The sequence below is a fragment of the Silene latifolia genome, chromosome 11 (assembly GCF_048544455.1).
Source record: "Silene latifolia isolate original U9 population chromosome 11, ASM4854445v1, whole genome shotgun sequence".
NCBI lineage: Eukaryota > Viridiplantae > Streptophyta > Magnoliopsida > Caryophyllales > Caryophyllaceae > Silene > Silene latifolia.
The window spans coordinates 119,494,841-119,518,509 of NC_133536.1; the positions used below are offsets into that span (position 1 = coordinate 119,494,841).

At 33.8% G+C, this 23,669-nt stretch overlaps 1 protein-coding gene across 1 annotated transcript; it reads right to left on the reverse strand.

Moving 5' to 3' along the window:
- Positions 1-18,405: 18,405 nt before the first annotated feature.
- LOC141613875 (protein FAR1-RELATED SEQUENCE 5-like) lies at positions 18,406-19,809 on the reverse strand. The gene has a single exon (XM_074432617.1). The coding sequence runs from the start codon at positions 19,807-19,809 to the stop codon at positions 18,406-18,408; it is 1,404 nt and encodes a 467-aa protein (XP_074288718.1).
- Positions 19,810-23,669: the final 3,860 nt, after the last annotated feature.

The window sequence follows — 23,669 nt, forward strand, 5'->3', positions numbered from 1 at the left end:
AGTACTCCACTTGTTTCGTTTTCAAAGTGGAGACTGTGGGAGGAATGTGAAGTAAAACTGACCGTATTTATACATGGAATATAGAATTACGTCCAATTTTGTGACATTTTACCTTTATTTGTGCCCTTGGTAAAAAAATCAGAGTAGAATAACATCACAATAACAGAGTAGTTAAAAAAAATCAGAGTAGTTTAAAAAAATCAAAATGACAAGAGTAAAAAATCAAAGGGACACCATAATAACATCACAATAACACCAGAATAACAGCACAATAACACATGGTAAAAAAAAAAGAGAAAAAAATTCAAAGTAGTTAAAAAAATGAAAGTGACACCGGAATAACATCACAATAACAGCAGAATAACAGTAGAATAACAGCACAATAACACGTGGTAAAAAAAGAAAAAAAATCAAAGTCGTAAAAAAATCAAAGTAACAGCAGAATAACATCACAATAACAGCGGAATAACAATAACAGCACAATAACATGTGGTAAAAAAAGAGAAAAAAATCAAAGTCATAAAAAAAATCAAAGTGACAGCAGAATAACATCACAATAACATCGGAATAACAATAACAGCACAATAACACGTGGTAAAAAAAAAAGAGAAAAAAATCAAAGTCGTAAAAAAAATCAAAGTGACAGTAGAATAATATCACAATAACAGCGGAATAACAATAACAGCACAATAACACGTGGCAAAAAAAAAAGAGAAAAAAATCGAAGTCTTAAAAAAAATCAAAATGACAGTAGAATAACATCACAATAACACGTGGTAAAAAAAAAGAGAAAAAAAAATCAAAGTCGTAAAAAAAATCAAAGTAAAAAAAGTACAATAACAGCATAATAACACGAGGTAAAAAAAATAAGAGTAAAAAAAATTAAAGTACAAAAAATTGGTACAAAAAGAAAAAGAAAAAAAGGTAACATGATAAGAATTAAAGAAAAACATAAGAGAAAAAAAAAATCAAAGTCGTAAAAAAAAACACAATAACACGAGGAAAAAAAAAAGATAAAAAAAATTAAAGTAAAAACAAAAAAAGAGTAACACTAGAAAAAAGAGAAAATAAGTAAATGACAGTGGTTTATATAAAAGGTAAGATTAGATCTTGACCATTCATCTCTAATGTAATCTAGTGGCTGAGATTTTTCAAACTCACAACTCACCATAAGAACCAAAACTCACAAGATCCTATCTCTCTCTCTCTCTCTCTCTCTCTCTCTCTCTATATATATATATATATATATATATATATATATATATATATATATATATATATATATATATATATATATATATATATATATATATATATATATATATGTATATAGAATCAGGATCCGTACATTTAACTAAAATAAGTTACTAAACCGTACGAACTAAAAATAGACCATTGGATAAAACTAATCAACGACCCATATTAAACACTCATTACCTCACAAACTGACAATAACACAAAAACTCGACCCCTATTCTCTTTCATACCAGTCAATAACTTCCCACCACCTCCCCAAACATCAACCTTGCTTTTCCTCTTGACAATGTCAGAACACCTTTGTCGGCCACCCTGATGCCGGGAAACACTCACACTCGTTCGCGCGTCTTTCTGATGGCCACCGACGTTCTCCCCCCTGCTATAAATCTACAAAAAAAATCGATACTTAAGTCATAGATCTACAAAAACCGGTGAGATTGAGGTCAAACAAGAGTGAGATGTTGAGTGTGAGATTGAGGTCAAACAAGAGTGAGATGAACGAAATTGATTGTAATTAATTGATGAAGATTGCAATTTGTTTATTGAGTAGATGTTTACGCCGGCACAAAAGATAGCTCCGGCAACACCTCTACCGTCACTATCCACACCTAGAAATAGTTGTAAATTCGCAGGACCCGACGTCGGCATTGTTTTCGGGGATAGATTTGAAGAAACGGTAGATATAGTGCCATGTGGATGTCGGAAAAGAAGTGGGAGACGATGAATAACTTGTGCGTGGTGCGTGTGAGGGCCCACATCTGACGGAGCTCGGCCACCATCCTCCGTTCTCATGATTTTTTCTTTGGTTTTCAAAATTTCGAAACACAGATCTACTGAAAATGAATTAGAATTTCGAAAAACTAATCAAATAATTGCAATCCTTGTGAAATTTTGATGATTGTTGAGTGGTTTTTTTTTTTCTTCTTCCATTTTCCATAGATCTATGATTTAAGTCTTAATTTTGTTTTTAAAAAATGAGATCTACGTTGGTGGTTAGGGAGAGTTCGGATCTGGCGATGGTGTTCAGGTAAAGAAGAGCAAGATTTTTCCGAAATCGGGACTCTTAATTCTATCACCAGTCATAATTTTTGGAAGTTTGGTAAAAATGAAGCAAGTTTGGTGACGAAACAAGTTGGTGGGAGCCTCGGAGGGCGCTGGCCTGGATCTGGTGGCATAGGGGCGTCTTTGATATCGTCATTGTGGGGTCGTCCTCAGTTTTTGCCGGTGGAGTTGTGGCGGCGGTGTGGTGGTAGTGGTGGCAGTCGGTGGTGGTGGTGCCTGGTGGTGGGAAGTAGTGTTTGGGGTGGATACGTGTATGAATATTACTAGATACGTATATGAATACTACTAGATGTACATATTGACATGTGTATCTGACCGTATTGACATATGTATCTGGCAATACTGATATGCGTATCTGGGAGTATTAACATGTGTATCTAACAATAGTGATATGTGTATCCGCAAATAGTATAAAATGTAACCGCAAATAATATAAAACGTACCCGCAAAATATAAGATATGTATCTGACTTTAATGACATGTGTATCCGCAAAAAAAAATTAGTGTTTAAAAAGTGTATATACAAATTAGTGTGGAAAAAGTGTATCTAGTTAGGTTATAAAATGTATCTGAATAAGAAGTGTATGTGACAAGTTAATAAAATGTATCTGACAAAAAAAAAAAAAAAAAAAAAAAAAAAAAAAAAACCTGATTTTAAGCTAGTTCGTACGGTTCGTACGTTAAGGTAGTTCGTACCTGAACCCGCCCCTATGTATATATATATATATATATATATATATATATATATATATATATATATATATATATATATATGTATATATAGAAATAGGATCCTGTGCGAACCTAAAGTTCGGTGCGAACTGTGCGAACTAAAAATCCCAACTCCTTACTCTATCAGCTTTACACACTCCCGTTACTTTCTTTTCTCCCATTAAAACTCACTCTCATTCTCTCTCATAACTAACGACGACGGCGACGGATCTTCGACTGATATTCGACGGTGATGGCTCTACGTCTGGTCTGCGACGGTGACGGCATATGTTTCTTCGATCCTTAATGTATGTTTCCTCCTTTTGCAACCCTAATTTTCTCGATTTTCATTGTCGAGCTGCAGTTGTGATTTATTTTCCCTTTTTCATTACTCTAATACATGTTAAATTCTCATTTTCACAAGCTATTAGTTAAGTTAGAGCATTTCTAAATAGTTGGTACAACTGTTCTCTCTTCCTCATACGATTCTCACTGCAGCTGTGATTTAACTTTATTTTTTCCATTTCGTTTTTGTATTAACTTGACTGAACGAAGCCAAACAAAAGTGTCTATATAGATCAGTTTATTTTGTCAAGCTAGATTCAATCCTTTATTGCTGTGCATTGTTGATACAATTTTACTTCCGAGTATTTTTCAAAAGCTGATTGATTTGAACCTAGGTAGTGAAACCCGGAATTTATTTTGTCAAGCTAGATACAATCCTTTATTTTGTGATATACACTCTTTCGTTATGCTAGATACACCCTGTTAACTTGTATAATTCCTCAGATTTCATCCCATTCTCTCTATTGTGTCTTGGGGTACCTAGATACAGTTTAAAATGCTTTTAGAAACACACCTTCAGCTGGCTATATACACTTTACTCCGTCATTGATTGACATCGCTTACAATGTCTATTTTTGCCTTACTTTTGTTTTTGCATTTGTTTTTTGTATTCCTGTATGTTGTGAGAAAATATTGGCCAACATGGACATTGTAATTTACCTTTGACTGAATGAACCAAAATCAAAAGCGTCGTCTATATACAAAACCCGGAATTTATTTTCTCAAGCTAGATACAATCCTTTACATAGTTATATACACTCAATTCTCAAGCTAGATACACCCTGTTACCTTTGTTGGGGTAGCTAGATACAGTTTTACATGCTTCTAGAAACACACTTTTAGCTGGCTATATACACTTTTAGTCCATTTATTGATATTCATCGCCTACATACACATTTTCATAATTTTTTGTGTCACTAATAGTTCTATTTCAGTTGTTTCATATTCAAGTACGACAACTTGGTGCAATGGTTGTGTTGTCAATCTTCTTGATGAGGATCAACTGTCCTTTCGTGCCCTTTATGTCAGTGAAAAACAATCAGCTATGGGTTTCTCTTTTTCTCCGTTAAAGGAAGTTATAGTGACTGGCCGTCACTATCAAGCATATCATTTTGTGTTTAATAATCAAGATCGTATGCATAAAATCTTCTCTAAAATTGATATTCATGAAGATAAAGCACATATGGCGCTCGTATGTCAAAATTGGGCTCAACTGTTTCTCATAGATCCAAGTGCACCTAGTGTTAGCATGGCATATTGGCTTACTGTAGAAATAAATGATGTGAATGGTGTTCGGATTATTCGTAGGGGTCCTAGAATTGTCTTTCAAACATGCAAATATTTCCTGACGGAGGATATGATTGCCAAATTCTTAGTGCATTTTCAGCGAGCGAAAATTCCATCTCAGAGTACTCATCTTAATATTCTTGATGATGTTGCACGCGGCCAAGTGAATGAGTTATTGCATGCTTTAGCTGCTTCTAGTGAGGAACGAGATAGAGCCATTGACATTGTTGCGGACTTACTAGTCACTCGTCAAAATATATCTTTTCTTGATTTACCTTTGATGTTGTATATATAGCTCATGTGTTCCCACTGTTGTAATTAGGGTTTTGCATGTTAAGGTTTTAACGTTGCCCTTTGGGTAGCCGTCTATTTGTTTATTATTTATAATCCGATGTACTGTCAACCTTCTTAATTTAACATTTTGGATAATATAAAATTTCATGTAATCCTGTACTTTATTTTCAATATGGAATGGATCACTTTTTCTATGAACTTGTTCTGTATTACCAAATACAATGTTCTTTACTTATGAGTTTTCATTTAATTTTATATCTGTTATACTTCCGTCTCTTGTTACAATTTTATTTTGTTACATTTTTTAGGATACCCGGTCCCCCTACTTTTAATTTTGTATTCTGCCCCCCTTAACTTGATACACTTTTTGATGTTGCTAGACACACACCTTCAGCTAGCTAGATACACTTTCTCCCCTCTCCATTACTAGCGAGTTCCGCTTTAGTTAATTACTAGACACACATCTTTGATCAGCACATACACTGTTTTGATCTGATAGATACACATCTTCGGGCAGCTACATACACTGTTCTGCTGGCTAGATAGACTTAACTTAGTTCTGAGATACACGACTTTTGGCAGTCATATACACTTTTATAAACTGCTAGACACACATATTTGATCAGCTACATACACTGTTTTGATGTGCTAGATACACAACTACAAGATAAAGCAATATAATATGGAGATAGAAGATAAACTTGGCTAGATAGCCTTTACTCTGTTTATCTGTTTAAAGATATATACACTGTTTTGAGCTGCTAGTTACACATCTTCGGGCAGCTACATACAAGATAAAGAAATTAGTTAAAAGATACACGACTTTGGGAATTCACACACACTTTTCTAAACTGCTAGATACACAACTTAGTTACACTTTAGCCACTTACTCGATGCACGTCTTTGGGAAGCTACATAGACTTTTTGTTAGACCTATTTCTTTGTTTCCCCTCCCAACCTGTTTTTTTGTGGAAAAGCAAATTTACCTATAACACTAATCATTATTTTACATATACAGAAATGATTGATTTAACGATCAGCAATCATGGTGCGAGTACAAGCAAAGAACAAGCTATTACTGAGACAAAACTACCTAAGAGAACTACTAAAAGGAAGAGAAATGATGATGATGGTGGTGGACAGTGTTTTCTACGGATTCGTATGTCTCCTAAAATGCTGATGTCATTTATCAACAGTGGTTTAAGTGAGAAACAAGTATCTGATATTAAAGACATGGGATTCGGAGGCCTTCTCACTCTCAAGACAGATATGGTGTCGGGTGCTCTTGGTCATTGGCTTGTTACCCGCTTTAATTCCGTGTCTTGCTCTTACATGAAAGGTCAGTTTCATATAACCGACGAAGATATTCATTTGACGACCGGTATTCCAATCAGTGGAAATGAAGTCCAAATAGCTTCCTTAAATGATAAGAGTAAGGAGTTTCTTGAGTTGAAGAGTAGTTGGATGAAACAATTTGATAAAGAACCGGGCACAGTGGAGACTAAGGACATCCTTAGTCTGCTTATCACGCAAAAGTAGGGCGGGGAGCAGTTTAAAAGGAACTTCATTGTATTTGTTGTTTCTACTTTTCTTATGGGTGTTAAGGGGACCCTTGCAAGCCTTCGAGTCTTGAAATGTCTTAAGGGTGTTTCATCTATTCAAACATTAAACTGGAGTGGGTTTACCAAAAAACAGTTTATTGAAAGTGTTGACTCGTGGAGAATTTCGAAGAATGATTGGTTTGGAGGTCTCATCATGGTTTTTGTGTTTTGTTATTTAGATAGAGTGTGCTACAAGTTTTTCTCAGTTCCTCGCGTCTTCCCCGCCCTAGCCAACTGGACAAAAGTCAAAATTTCAGAGAGGCTTAAGAATGAGATGCAGGATGGGTTTGGAACATGAGCTGTTCTTCCTCAGATTGTCAAGGGTGTAGTTAAGGATATAAGTTTCATTGTTCCATCAGCAGTGCCTGAGTCTTCTAATCAGCAAAAACAGAAGTCTGGTGACGAACTGAAGGCTTCCTCAAAGGCGGGTGGCGACAAAGAAGCGGATAAATGCTATCAAGGTTCGCGAACTGCAACTATTCTTGCAGATTCTTATGCAATGTTCACAAATTCTTTGGAAGCAGCCAAAGTTGTTCACCCTGACTCTAAACTTTTACAACATCTAGCTTTAATGGATGAAGCTTTTGGTGCATGCTGGCCTTCATCACAACCAACAGATGACACTGAAAAAGATAAAGAGAAGGAAGTTGTTTCTAATACAGATGAACATGACAGTCAGAAATCAAATCCATGGTGTAAGCTAAATGGACAGTCATTTGAATCTGAACATGAGTTGTGGGCAGCTGTTGTTAAATTAGAAACTGTAAGAACCCGAAAAAAAAAAATAGTAATAAATAATATGGAGTACCTCTTTTGTACAACGAGCTAGCATTTAAGACTAGTACTAGTATCCGTATAGACTCGTACCCGACTAAATTTGACTTTCGTTATAAATGATTTTCAGTCCAATTATTCTAATGTGTTTAGATATGATATAGTTGATATTTTATTAAGATATTTTAATACCTAGTAGATGTACATCATACGTAAGTGTAGTTAGCATATAACTTAACAACTAAGTAACTAACAGCATGCATTATGCACCACGTGTATATGCAATGACCATATGGCTAAGTAAGAACTCATCTTAATCTATTTCAAAACCGACTTTGTCAAGCATTCATGCCTATAAATACACCTTCGATAATTATTTTTATCTAGTTACGAATAATCCCTTAATCCTTGGGTCATTTACTCTTAACCCAAACACATGTATAGCTAACGTATGATTTCGGGACCCTTCGTCGTAGAAATAAGTAAAATATAGTGATATTCTATAGTATTATAGACCGTATAATGTTATATTATCATTATGTTACTCTCATGTTATATTAACTGTCTTTGTATGAACATATGACTGTCATGTTAATACTTCTGTTATAATGTACTATTGGCCAATTGTAGCATTCGGGATACGATTACGGGAGGGAGATGACATTATAAATTTATCCTGTGTACATGGAAGGGGGCATGGCCTCATGTGAACTATGGTTCTGATTATTACTGGTGAAAGTGCCAGGGGGTTTACACGGGTCTTAGACCTGGGATCCTGTGTACATGGAGGAGGGCTTAGCCCAGGGGAGTTTCTACTCCGTAATGTCTCTCTATTCAGTAATGGTAGACTGATATAATTGTAAAGTGAGTTATTGCATTCTGAAATGACAGGACATGCATGTCTATTATATAATTATCCGACTGTGTTCATCTAACCTATTTTATAGTACTTGTGCTACCAGGAAGAAGTAAAATATTAAAATGGAGGTAAGTAGGGCCGGTGGAGGTGACCGGAGTCATACTCAGCCTGTGGTTGACTTATTTCGTTACTTTCATTCTTTTTCAGGTACAAGTGTCGGGGAAGGAAAAGTGTGAGGAATTTCAGATAGGATCAGTGACCTAATAGGATGAATATGTAATAGAGTTATTAGTTTATAGCTTTAACAAGTGTATTTATATTAATTCTTGTAATAGCCTTGTATTTTCCAGATGGGAAATACGGCGGTGATGCCCTATTATTCCGTTGCTGTCTATTATTAATAAAAAGAGCTATTTTGAGCTGCATGTCTGCTTTTCGGGGGCGTTACAAAATGGTATCAGAGCCGCCCTGCAACCGCGTATTGAGCCTTCGGCCATACGTCTAGTGGGAAAAAGATTCTTGGGGCTGACTTATAAAACTCGAAGAAAATAAATTAACATAGAAACCGACTAATAGAGAGAGTGAGGTAAATATAAGATGACTAGTATTACTTGTTTAAGTGATTTGTTTACTAATTCTTTCATTGCTTTAATGATATATAGGTGGGGTGATCTGTTTTTTCTTATGCGTGTATTGCATGTAGTTGCCAGTCTCATGAGATATATGCATATTTATTGATGTGCGATACGTTAAGAATGCTTCGGGACATTTTACTCTTTATCCTTCCACTCATTATATCTTGATTTTGTTTCCATGATTTCGAAGTTTTTATACTCAAACTATTTCTCGTATTACAAAAGTTCAAACTTGTTTAAGTTAGTGATTGGTATATTTTTAAAATTTTATATTGTATATAAAAAAAAGCGTTTAATAAGATTTTGAAAATGAAATTTTCATTTTTTATTTTCTTTGGCTTTATGCGGTTGGTGAGATGCTATGACTTGTTATTAGAGGAATTAAATAACCGGTTTAGCGCCTACTAACGCATGAATTGAGTTTGTCTTTGAATTGGATTACTCCAATTCTTGTTCGCGACATGAATTCTTGCGTTCCATTATATAAGACATACGTTTTTTTTACTAGTTTCATAAATGTGATTGAAATATTTGTATTAAAGTTAAATTCTTGTAACTTTCTTTAGTATTGAGAAAACAAAATTTTAACTTTTCCATTTTCTATTTTTAAATTTCGGGACGAAACTTATTTTAAGGAGGGTAGAATGTAAGAACCCGAAAAAAAAAATTTAGTAATAAATAATATGGAGTACCTCTTTTGTACAACGAGCTAACATTTAAGACTAGTACTAGTATCCGGATAGACTCGTATCCGACTAAATTTGACTTTCGTTATAAATGATTTTCAGTCCAATTATTCTAATGTGTTTAGACATGATATTGTTGATATTTTATTAAGATATTTTAATACCTAGTAGTTGTACATCATACGTAAGTGTAGTTAGCATATAACTTAACAACTAAGTAACTAACAGCATGCATTATGCACCACGTGTATCTGCAATGACCATATGGCTAAGTAAGAACTCATCTTAATCTATTTCAAAACCGACTTTGTCAAGCATTCATGCCTATAAATACACCTTCGATAATTATTTTTATCTAGTTACGAATAATCCCTTAATCCTTGGGTCATTTACTCTTAACCCAAACACATGTATAGGTAACGTATGATTTCGGGACCCTTCGTCGTAGAAATAAGTAATAATATAGTGATATTCTATAGTATTATAGACCGTATAATGTTATATTATCATTATGTTATTCTCATGTTATATTAACTGTCTTTGTATGAACATATGACTGTCATGTTAATACTTCTGTTATAATGTACTATTGGCCAATTGTAGCATTCGGGATACGATTATGGGAAGGAGATGACATTATAAATTTATCCTGTGTACATGGAAGGGGGCATGGCCTCATGTGAACTACGGTTTTGATTATTACTGGTGAAAGTGCCAGAGGGTTTACACGGGTCTTAGACCTGGGATCCTGTGTACATGGAGGAGGGCTTAGCCCAGGGGAGTTTCTACTCCGTAATGTCTCTCTATTCAGTAATGGTAGACTGATATAATTGTAAAGTGAGTTATTGCATTCTGAAATGACAGGACATGCATGTCTATTATATAATTATCCGACTGTGTTCACCTGACCTATTTTATAGTACTTGTGCTACCAGGAAGAAGTAAATATTAAAATGGAGGTAAGTAGGGCCGGTGGAGGTGACCGGAGTCATACTCAGCCTGTGGTTGGCTGATTCTGTTACTTTCATTCTTTTTCAGGTACAAGTGTCGGGGAAGGAAAAGTGTGAGGAACTTCAGATAAGATCAGTGACCTAATAGGATAAATATGTAATAGAGTTATTAGTTTATAGCTTTAACAAGTGTATTTATATTAATTCTTGTAATAGCCTTGTATTTTCCAGATGGGAAATATGGCGGTGACGCCCTATTATTCCACTGCTGTCTATTATTAATAAAAAGAGCTATTTTGAGCTGCATGTCTGCTTTTCGGGGGCGTTACAAAATGGTATCAGAGCCGCCCAGCAACCGCGTATTGAGCCTTCGGCCATACGTCTAGTGGGAAAAAGATTCTTGGGGATGACTTATAAAACTCGAAGAAAATAAATTAACATAGAAACTGACTAATAGAGAGAGTGGGATAAATATAAGATGACTAGTATTACTTGTTTAAGTGATTTGTTTACTAATTCTTTCATTGCTTTAATGATATATAGATGGGGTAATCTGTTTTTTCTTGTGCGTGCATTGCATGTAGTTGCCAGTCTCATGAGATATATGCATATTTATTGATGTGCGATACATTAAGAAAGCTTCGGGATATTTTACCTTTAAGATTTTACTCTTTATCCTTCCACTCATTATATCTTGATTTTGTTTCCATGATTTCGAAGTTTTTATACTCAAACTATTTCTCGTATTACAAAAGTTCAAACTTGTTTAAGTTAGTGATTGGTATATTTTCAAAATTTTATATTGTATATTAAAAAAAGCGTTTAATAAGATTTTGAAAATGAAATTTTCATTTTTTATTTTCTTTGGCTTTATGCGGTTGGTGAGATGCTATGACTTGTTATTAGAGGCATTTAATAACCGGTTCAGCGCCTACTAACGCATGAATTGAGTTTGTCTTTAAATTGGATTACTCGAATTCTTGTTCGCGACATGAATTCTTGCGTTCCATTATATATGACATACGTTTTTTTTTACTAGTTTCATAAATGTGATTGAAATATTTTTATTAAAGTAAATTCTTGTAACTTTCTTTAGTATTGAGAAAACAAAATTTTAACTTTTCCATTTCCTATTTTTAAGTTTCGGGACGAAACTTATTTTAAGAAGGGTAGAATGTAAGAACCCGAAAAAATTTTTTTAGTAATAAATAATATGGAGTACCTCTTTTGTACAACGATCTAACATTTAAGACTAGTACTAGTATCCGTATAGACTCGTACCCGACTAAATTTGACTTTCGTTATAAATGATTTTCAGTCCAATTATTCTAATGTGTTTAGACATGATATAGTTGATATTTTATTAAGATATTTTTATACCTAGTAGATGTACATCATACGTAAGTGTAGTTAGCATATAACTTAACAACTAAGTAACTAACACCATGCATTATGCAACACATGTATATGTAATGACCATATGGCTAAGTAAGAACTCATCTTAATCTATTTCAAAACCGACTTTGTCAAGCATTCATGCCTATAAATACACCTTCGATAATTATTTTTATCTAGTTACGAATAATCCCTTAATCCTTGGGTCATTTACTCGTAACCCAAACACATGTATAGCTAAGGTATGATTTCGGGACCCTTCGTCGTAGAAATAAGTAATAATATAGTGATATTCTATAGTATTATAGACCGTATAATGTTATATTATCATTATGTTACTCTCATGTTATATTAACTGTCTTTTTATGAACATATGACTGTCATGTTAATACTTCTGTTATAATGTACTATTGGCCAATTGTAGCATTCGGGATACGATTACGGGAGGGAGATGACATTATAAATTTATCCTGTGTACGTGGAAGGGGGCATGGCCTCATGTGAACTACGGTTCTGATTATTACTCGTGAAAGTGCCAAAAGGTTTACACGGGTCTTAGACCTGGGATCCTGTGTACATGGAGGAGGGCTTAGCCCAAGGGAGTTTCTACTCCGTAATGTCTCTCTATTCAGTAATGGTAGACTGATATAATTGTAAAGTGAGTTATTGCATTCTGAAATGATAGGATATGCATGTCTATTATATAATTATCCGACTGTGTTCATCTGACCTATTTTATAGTACTTGTGCTACCAGGAAGAAGTAAAATATTAAAATGGAGGTAAGTAGGGCCGGTGGAGGTGACCGGAGTCATACTCAGCCTGTGGTTGACTGATTCTGTTACTTTCATTCTTTTTCAGGTACAAGTGTCGGGGAAGGAAAAGTGTGAGGAATTTCAGATAGGATCAATGACCTAATAGGATGAATATGTAATAGAGTTATTAGTTTATAGCTTTAACAAGTGTATTTATATTAATTCTTGTAATAGCTTTGTATTTTTCAGATGGGAAATACGGCGGTGACGCCCTATTATTCCGCTGCTGTCTATTATTAATAAAAAGAGCTATTTTGAGCTGCATGTCTGCTTTTCGGGGGCGTTACAGAAACTGCCTTGGGAATACGGCCGATTAAGGTTCAAGTTAATGTTACAAAGAAAGGGAAATCTCCTATCGGTTTCTGCCAGTCACAAGAGAAGTTGTGTGAACCGTTGAATATTGATAAAACAGCTAAAGCTTCAACTTCGTTCCGTCGATCACCAAGGTTTACACACCAGTCCCCTTCATGCGAACTTCAAAGTTCAGAACCACAACAAGCTGTTGAGAAAAAGTTACACGAGGATTGTTTCCACATTGGAGATGAACATATGTAGAGTAATGTTCTGAAGAAAGCAAAATCAGTTAACCTTTTGGATTCCAAGACTCCAGCTCCACACTTGCCAAAGTCAACTTCTCCTATCCTTCTGGACTCTCAGTCACAAAAGGAGTTGTTTGAACCGCTGAATTTTGAGAAAAGGGCAGAAGCTTCAACCTCAATCCGTTGATCACCAAGGTTTACACACCACTCCCCATCAACTTTTACACCACCTTCATTCAAACTACTAAGCTCATAATCAGAAGAAGATGTTGTTAAAAAGGGACATGATGATGGTTTACACATTGGAGATGAAAATGTTGTAATGAAAGCAAAATCTGCTAACCTTGTGGATTCCATCATGGTGCGTCTGAAGAAAGCAGAATCTGTTCCGTCCGAAAAATTGTCAAAGTCAACTTCTCCTATTCTTGTGGAATCTGAGCCACAAAAGGAGGAGTTTGAACTATTGAATGTTGAGAAAACAGCACAAGCTTCAACCTCATTTCGTCGATCGCCAAGGCTTAGACACGACTCCCACCAGTGTTTACTCCTCCTGTGTGTCCATCACCTGATCCTTTGACCCCACCTGAATTCCCACTACTTCTTAGCTTAGAATCACAAGAAGATGTATTGCAAAAGATCGTTGATGATGCTTTAAATATAAATGTAAATGTGGAGTCACTTGAAGTTGTACCACTTTTTTCTTTACCCCCAGATGAACCCACAAGGGCTAAGAGGGTTAGAGTTCAGACAGGAGCTTTTCGATCTCCTTTTCTTCAAAGAAGCATCAGACTTGACGGCAAGGTGAATAAAAATGAGAGAGAAGCACTAGACTATGTATTTTCAGAATTTTCTGATGACAGGTTTGTACGGTACTTCAAATTTGTTGCTAGATATATTCCAAACAATTCTTCAATTCATATTTATAGTTAGGTAGATACATTCATTACTTTTCTTAATTTATTTTCTCATTTCATTTTGACTAAACCACTATGTATGCAGTGAGATCCTATTCAAAATTGGTACAGACATTTCAGTTACTCGAGCAAATTTGAAGATGCTAGTATCAGGTGATATAGTGCGTAAACAAGTGATACATGTCTGGTGTTGCGTGTTGAATAAATGTGAAACAATTAGAGAACATACTTCACCTTCTAGGTTATATCTCCCACTATCTACTGAAGTAAGTTCTCAAATTTATGACAATTTTAGGGGGGTAGCTTTGGTAAGTATTTACATTTGCTAACTTTCTCGTATGGTTTTTTGATATAGACATTTTTTAAGAACAAATATTATATAATTGTAGATCTTTGTACCTATAGTTTCTGAGAAGCCATTTGCAATGTGTTTCAACTTCCTAACAAAGAAGTTGGAAATCTTGCATTTGATGAGGCCAGAGATGATAAATTTTGCACCAAATATTGAGCCTACGGTATGCGCATTTCAGCCTACTTGTGTTGTTGATGCTATCATACGATATTAATATTGTTTGCATTTTTGAGAAATGTTTGAATTTATATGTCATATACAGAAAGACTTTGTTATTAGATGCTTGCTCAAGAAAATGCCGTCTATAGTAGATGTACGTGACATGAAGCCAGAGGAGATTATTCTGAGATCAAATCTTAGTAATGAAAGTGATACAGGAATTTACCTCATGCGGTTGTTGGAGAAATACAAAGGAGAAAGAAGGACTTGTGTTTTGGGACTCCAAGATGTAAAGCTGCTTTACAATGCTTTTCCTTATTTATTTACTCGTATGTATAGGAGTAGCATAAATCAATGTTCCTGTTCCTTGTTTGTAGAACAACCAAGTTAAGGTTTTTGGTACAAGGGCATGCTATGAGATGTTGTCTTTTGCTGGTAACCAAGACTTCCAAAATCCAAGAAAGAAACCCAGAGGTGCCACCAAGGATACCCGTCAGTTGTTAGACACAGAAATATTGGGTCAGGTAATCAATGCCCGCAAGGATGACAAGTAATTTCTAAACTTTATTACATATTTGTTTGATTTTTGTTCTTAGAAGTTGTGCTAATTGTATTAGTTTGAAGGTATTTGGATGAGATTATTGTTGCCACAGAATGGATGAATGTCTGCCGAAACGCAATGAAAAGTTTGCAAAATCGTCATTGAATAAGGTATACGGTTAGTATATAAACATTTTTCATTTAATCGACCAGATAGGTGATCAAAATTTTGTAACACTATTACATTTGTAGGTGATTGACATGTTTGGTGTGATGTGTACATATAATCGACCAGATATTCTGTACTTGCCTTCAACAGTGAGGGTAGGTATCTAAGTAATACATTTTGAATTTATTTTTTAATTTTCCCTTATTTACTTCATTTTTGTGAGGAATAATATGTCATCTCAACTACGTTCCAAAAGAAAAAACTGATGTCATATATTTGTTAGTATAGTTTATTAACTTATTTTTTTAATTTGTCAGTATGCTAAGCCACAATTAAAGGTTAATGAGGTAAACTTTGTTTGGTGCCCTCATCTTAAGATGCACTACACGCCAAAAGATGGAGCAACTATTGAGAAGGTAAATTTACTAATGTCCAAACTGTGATAATATATGCATAAAATACTAATTACCATGCATATCCTAGTTACTTACCTATGTAAATCATTTTGCTTTTATGTAGGTTTTTTTCACAATCGGCAAAGATTATAACCATTGGTTAGCTTGTGTGTCTGATCTCAAGGAGGAGAAGAACTATATTTTGGACTCTCTCAAGAAATATAGGAAAAATGACAAGAAAGCTGTGGAGGAATATAATACTTATGTGGAGGATATTGTATGGTCGCCATTGTTTATTTTAATTCAGTCTAGAAGTCACAATCTAAGATATTCATACATATATTTTTGTTGATTGTTTGTTGTTCACAGATAGTCAATGTTGCAAATCAGATACCCATCACCAATGGTTACAAGCGTGTCAAGGCCATCAGTTTGTTTCCTACTGAAGTCAAGGATGTACCTCAGCAAGCAAACACGTTAGTTTGTTCTATATTTTTGTGTCATTTTTGCATAATGTTAATTATTTTAATATCATTTTCAACCTCATATGTTGTTTGAATAGTTTTGACTGCGGAGTATATGTCATGAAGTTTCTGGAAGGTGCAATGTTCAATACAGATTTGTGGACGGACAAGAAACACTACAAAGTGAGTTTAATGGACTTGATAATTCATATATATTTTATCTTAAATTTCCTGCCATTTTATCTTAAATTTCTGCCATTGTGTCCCATGTTTTAAGAGATTCGACCAACTTTACATTACCTGTTGTAGACTGACTGTAATGATATCCTAAATGCACCCATGCCAAACCGTTCTGTGGGAAATGCACCCTGTCTTTAAGAATAGCACATTAGCGATAATACACTCGGGAAGAATTTTGGGATGGAAGTTACATAGGCCCAGATGTACGGCAAACTGACCTGATATTTAAGATCGTCATGGGAAAAGTACAAATGCGGCTGAGTTCCAGATTCACCCCCCAGGAAGACCCCCAGTCCTTAATATGTCACAGAGAACCTAAAACTATTGCAGCATTAGTAGAACACGAAGGAATCATAAGAAATTGCTTAAAAGTGGTGGGAAGCGTTAAGCAAGTAGCAGAAGAGAAATTATGGGAACAACCTGAATATCCCTACTCCAGTCAACAGAATCGCTAACAATGAAGACTGCTTGGACCTTGTTGGAGGATACGTACTTCTTTTGGGCTGCCATTTTATCTTAAATTTCTGTCATTTTTTGTTTTGTTTTGCAGGACTTGATTGCTTATCGACGACAAATTATGTTGCGGCTGATAAAATGGGAGAAAAACACTTCTCAGGTATCCCTTTCTCTATTTTTATTTGTTTGATTTGTCATCTTAGGTGTCCTTCAGGTTGATACAGTTTTTTTAATTGCTAGATACACTCCTTCAGGTTGCTACATATACTTTTTAAAATTGCTAGATACACTTCTTCAGGTTGGCTACATAGCGTTTTTTGAACCGCTAGATATACTCGCTCAGATGGCTACAAACACTATAGTCCGTCACTACATACACCTTATACATCCATAAGTTGTTTTACAATAATTCAAGCTCATGTCATTCTTTTTTTAATCTCCAGGCGATTTTTCACAATGGTTGATAAAGAAGATTATTGGATCATTTTTTTTAATCAAGCCTTATTTCAAAGGATTCGGCATCAGTTCACATTTTTATTTTTCTTGCAATAGTGGTTTGTACTTTGAAGAGGTTGATTAAGTTGGGGTGACTATGTCTAGTATTTCGGACTTGAAACATGGATAATTTGTTGATAGTGTATGGCGTAATACTTGTTGACTAAGTTTGTAACGTTTCAAAAGGAAATATTTTTGTTAAGTTTGGCTACTCTCAAGTTAAGGAAATAACTTTGAACATCTCTGGGCAGTTAGATACACTTGCTTGGACTGCTAGCTACACTTGTTCGAACTGCTAGATACACTCCTTTAGTTGTTTTAGAAAAGGACGTTTGATACAAACGCCATCTTTGTAGGAGAATTCAGAATATTTTGTCCATTTTTTCATCTAAGAATATGAAAAATTTAAGACTATAGAAACAAGACAACCTTTAGTAGTTGGCTAAATTTATAAAAAGAGATGATGTGTTTTCCTAGTTTATATACACAAGTATACAATGACGCATTGTGACCATACACTTTTCCGGACTGCTAGTTACACTTCACGAGTCCATAATTACTCCAAGCGATTTGCTTGGAGTAATTTGAGGTTCAAGAGTTCACTGAAATGATGTTGCATCCTAAACTTTTGGCTTTCTCAATTTTTCGGAATCCTATTTTTTTGAACAGCTAGTTTCACTTTTTCCGTTGGCTACATACACTTTGTTGTACTGCTAGTTACACTCCTTCTGATAGCTACATACACTCTAGTCAGCCCACCTCCCTATTTGAATACAATGTATACACTAACACCCTCTATACTCCATGAATCCATAGTCAGTATAAAAACAGTAAAAAAATAGCAGCTTAAAAACGTAAATAAAAAAAAAGTTGGATGTTTATAAAAAACCAGTCTTTACATGAACCACATAAACCAAAAACCCACTAAAATCAGTTTTTGAGTGAGTACATAACATTACAAAGGATAACAGACTTTTTTGAGTGACATCTACAAATACCACTGAAATCAATTTCAAGGGAGTCGACTCGGGCAATTTCTACTATCATGGTTACTCATTTCACCGCACGCACGACATTTCCTCAGAGGCTTTGCATTTTCCAAGACTGCCTTTTCCTTGTTTGATGTTATCCTCTTTCCCGATCCCTTATTCTTGCACTTCTCTGGTGGTAAAACAGTAACTTCAGTTGGAATTTTTGACCCAAGAAGCATCTCAATCTCAGCTTTCTTATCTTTTGACTTGCCCGACTTAACTGAAATAATCAACTTTTCATTGAAACTCCGGAGCAATTGAAATAGCGCATCAGAATGTTCCTCATTATCCTCAACAAGTGAGACTGCATTAAATACCTCCGACCATAATTCACTTATATTATTCTGGCGACTTTCGATTGACACACAATCAGCTAGTACAGTTTTTCTAACAACATTAGAAAGAGGGTGGGAGGTTGCAGATTTGCTCCATCTAAGTGCTAAATACTCTTTAGGTATATGATCAAATCCCCTATCTTTCAACACCCATAAAATGTGCCTACAGAGTATCCCAATTCTTTCAAACATCTTACAAGAACAAGAAAACTTATTATCAATTAAATCAACTTTGTATTCCTTGTCTTTCTCACGATCAATTATTGAAATATTATCATTCTCACCAGTTGCATTTGGTGATGGTAAATGGCCACAAGTATAACATGCTGCTTGGACTTCTACTTGGAAAATATAAAATATAACGATTGTGTAAAATTCAGAAGGTCGCTTTTCTAAAAGGAGAGGGGTTGTCAATTTTGGATAACAGTTCTTATCATCAGTCATTACCTTAGAATATTTCCATCTCTGAACATCCATTGCTGTTTGGAAACGCATCCAAAACTCGACAAGTGTGACATGAGGGTTGGTGAAGTTTTCAAAGAAGCTATTTTCAAACTCTGACCTTGATGTTGTGCGCAAAATCCCACCCAAATATGTGTCTCTAATGTAAGCATGAATCCAAAGAGCACGGTGCTTAAACATTTTCTTCAACCACTGGTTATCACAAAGCTCATATGAGGAAATTATCGAATTCCATTTCGATTCAAAATCTTCTGGAGTGATTTCTATATCCCAAACAACTGAGTTTATTTCCTTCAAAAAAGTCATGTCTTGGAAAATCGATGGACCAACCTTGTCAGGCAACTTCTTCATTATATGCCACATACACAGTCGGTGGCGTGTTTTGTCACCAAACACACCTTTAACAGCTTTTTTGATGCCTCTACATTGATCAGTTATTACAGTAATAGGATAGCGATCACCCATAGCCGTTACAAATTTTTGAAACAACCACGAAAATGATTCTGCATTTTCGTTTCGTATCAAACCCGCTGTAAAAGTAACACAACCTTTATGGTTATCAACACCCGTGAAAGGGACAAACACCATTTTATATTGGTTGAAGTTATAAGTGGCATCAACAGAAACAGCATCACCAAAAAGGGCATAATTTTTAATTGATATTGGATCCGCCTTAAAAGCTTAGTTATTCTGCTTTGATCATCCACATCAAAGTCAAAATAGAAAGATGGAGACATAGCCTTTTTTTGCATGAAGTTCTCTATTAACATCTGGGCATCATATTCTTTGATGTATTTCTTAACATCCCTTAAAAATTTTTTGAAATCTTGTAAAGAAGCACCCACATTTTTGTAGCCCTTCACATACTGTTTGAACATTCTAAATGTTTGCACAGGACCATGATTTACAAGGGCATTATCCATTATCATTTTTTTGTGAACCAAGTTTAAATCCCTACATGGTTTCAAATCTATCATAGTTGTTGGCGTATTCATAGCATGTGAGTGAACCTCAACAAAATCATAAATCTCATATTCACCCGTTTGAATTCTTCTAAAACTAACTTTAGCCTGACAACCAATTCGCGTAAGGGTCCTCTTCCTTTTTGTACCCTTGTGATTACTTTTGCCTTGTTTATTACACACGCACCACTTGTATGTAACTATCCCATCAACTAATTTTGTTGAGTCTAACCTAGTAAGAAACCCATAAACCATGGCATATTCCTCATAAAAATGTATGCCTTATTCCAAAGTTGCAAATTTCATCAACAATGCTGGTTTTAATCCTGCTGAGCATCTCGACAATCCCACTATTTGATTATCGAAATCAACTTCTGGGGTGCCTACAACAACAACAAAAATGAAAGAAAATGATTGTAATTTTATCCGTTACAACCTACACAAGCTTCTTAGACAATACAATAATTATTTAAAAGCTACAATTTAATACCTGTTACATTATTGGAAGGAAGTTCATTCGGTGCATTAGTGACAAGTAACTGATTTCCTTGTGATTTACTTGAAGACGCTTGCACATTAGTAACTTCTACAATGTCTGCACAGAAAATCAATATTTGAGCTAATGAAAAGAACTGAGTTTACATTATAAGCAAGAAGATAGGAATAAAAAAGAATTCCAGAATCAAACATAATCCCAAAATCCTAGGTAGTGAAACCCGGAATTTATTTTGTCAAGTTACATACAATCCTTTACCTAGTTATATACACTCATTTGTGAAGCTATATACACTTTGTTACCTTTGTTTATTTCCTTATTTTCATCCCATTCCCTCTACGGTATCTAAGGGTAGCTAATTTTAAATGCTTCTAGAAACACACCTTCAGGTGGCTGTATACACTTTTTAGACCATTATTGATAGTCATTGCTTACAAACAGAATCTCAGGATCCTGAAATCAACTCCGACAGATGTTCCAAACAGAATCTCAAAATCAAAACAAGACCTTAATATCTAAGTCGATGAATACGGAAACTCAGAATACATTTTTCATTTTGACAGATGTTGCAAACACGGCGTCTTCATCAAAGTAATACTCCCTCCAAATTCACAATCATACATTTTTTCATATTGACAGAAACACATCCTCAACTACCTAGATACACATAAATTTTGAAAGCAACTTATTTTGGGTCTCAATTAGCAGCAAAAATAAAATAATGTATCACGATACTTTCCCCCTTCAAATTAAATGTAAAAAACAAGATTTGAAGACACATTCATACATCTACATACATACACATCTTTAACTTGCTGGATACAAAGAACATGCAGCAGTAGTTACCTATAACTTCTGCCATTACCGAATCTTCTTCTTCTTCAATTATTACCATCTGAAATAAAAAATCGTTCTTGTTAGATTATTACCAAAATCAGATGGTTTAATCAACAAAGAAACTCTAATTTTTCGATCACAATAATGTTAATCAAGTAATGAACCAACAAATCTAGAATCAAAACGACAAAATACCATCTTAAATCAAAAATCTAATCAAGTTAAGTTTTTTAAGCAAACCCTAAGTTTTCAAATTGGATTTGTTTCAAAATCTGAATTAAAACTTACCTTGATTTTGTATTCCGAGGTGCAATAATGGAGTTCGTACTGAACTTTAGTTCGTACGTGACCCCGACCCTATATATGTATATATATATATGTATGTATATATATATGTATATATATATATATATATGTATGTATATATATATGTATATATATATATATATATATATATATGTATATATATATATATATATATATATATATATATATATATATATGTATATATATATATATATATATATATATATATATATATATATATATATATATATATATATATATATAAGCTGGTTGAAGCGTTGTGGATGCTCTACGTGTCAACCACCCAACCTTAAATACAAGTATTAATTACAACTGAACATTAAATATAAACATAATAAATGTTGTATAAATCTCAGCAAAATATTAATTATAGTTTAATAAATTTTATTATAAAATTACATAAAATAATTACGGTGATTTGATTCTACGTTTAATAAAAAATTATTTTGATAAAAATTCTAAAATGTAAATAATTACGTTCATTGCGAAAAATGCTTCAAATTGAGTATAATTTTCATTATATTTATTGAAATATTTTGATTTAAGAGATGATTAAAGTGAGTGTCTCATAATGTTTTATGTTTACGTAAAAAGACATTTTGAGAGAGTTATAAAACTTAGACCATTAAATCCTAAGAAAAATATATTTGGAAGAGTCATTGTGTTTATTAAAAAAATTGAATACATATGAGATTTTGATAGGTTTAAATAGTGTGATAACGAGTATGTATGTACACAGTGATCGCGAGTGCATTTGAATAATCAAAACAAAAGTAATGATTATTAAATAATATAATATTATAAACGATATGAAAAAGTAGAAAAAAGTTTACATTTTCTTTAATATCTTCAATTAAAATATGCATATGTCAAGTATAAATATTGATTATGACTAGCTAAATATTACTTTTAGTTAAATATTTTATATGTTATCTTTTAAATATTTTGGAGTTAAACCTCAAAAAATATTATTTGAGAAAGTTTAACATATTTTATTTTTATTTACAGGTAAACTCTTAAACATCATTTATATATAGTTGTTTAAAAATACAAAAGGTACAATTCTTATAGATATGTTTGACACATAACACATACAATACACAAGCAAAACATTTGAATAAGTTGAGTTTGAACTCTATATGTTTGATACATAAATATCACACATTATACATAAAAAATTAAAAATTACATAAAATTATATTCACATCATTTTGAACAAATATTAATTGATTTGGAACATAACATATCGCGAAATGATATAATTTGAGAAGTTAATGTTGATTGTTGCATTATTTGAATAATTTTTATTTTAATTAATATGATATTTGATCAGTCACAAAATAATTTATAAAACGTTGATCATACATAATTAATTATCACTTATTAGTTTTAGTTAAAAATATTGAAGTTAAATCTAAAAAAAATTAATCTGAGAAAATTAATTTTATTTTTATTTATAAGTAAAAATATTAAAGGTCATATATAAATTATTTTATTTTTCTTCAATTATAATGATAAAATTTTAAAACAGGTCGCGCGAAGCGTGGGATACTACCTAGTTTCTTAGTAAATTAGAGTTAACCAACAAGTATTCACTTAGTAAGGAAGACTCATCTCGACCATGCCATATAAGCCTCCCATTGTCTTTCGACCTAGGATAGACTAAACATGATAATGAAAGACTCAAACTTTCATTTAAGAAATCCATCAAACACTTCATAGGCATGAGAATAAAGGTCAACTAGCATGGCATAAAGACCATCCAATAGCATGAGCACCAAGATAGGCCAAACATGCCAAGGAAAAGTTCAAACTTTCGTTTAAAC

Excerpts from the sequence above, each read along its gene's own strand:
- LOC141613875 (XM_074432617.1), bottom strand. The coding sequence starts at position 19,809 with ATGGTGTTTGTCCCTTTCACGGGTGTTGATAACCATAAAGGTTGTGTT.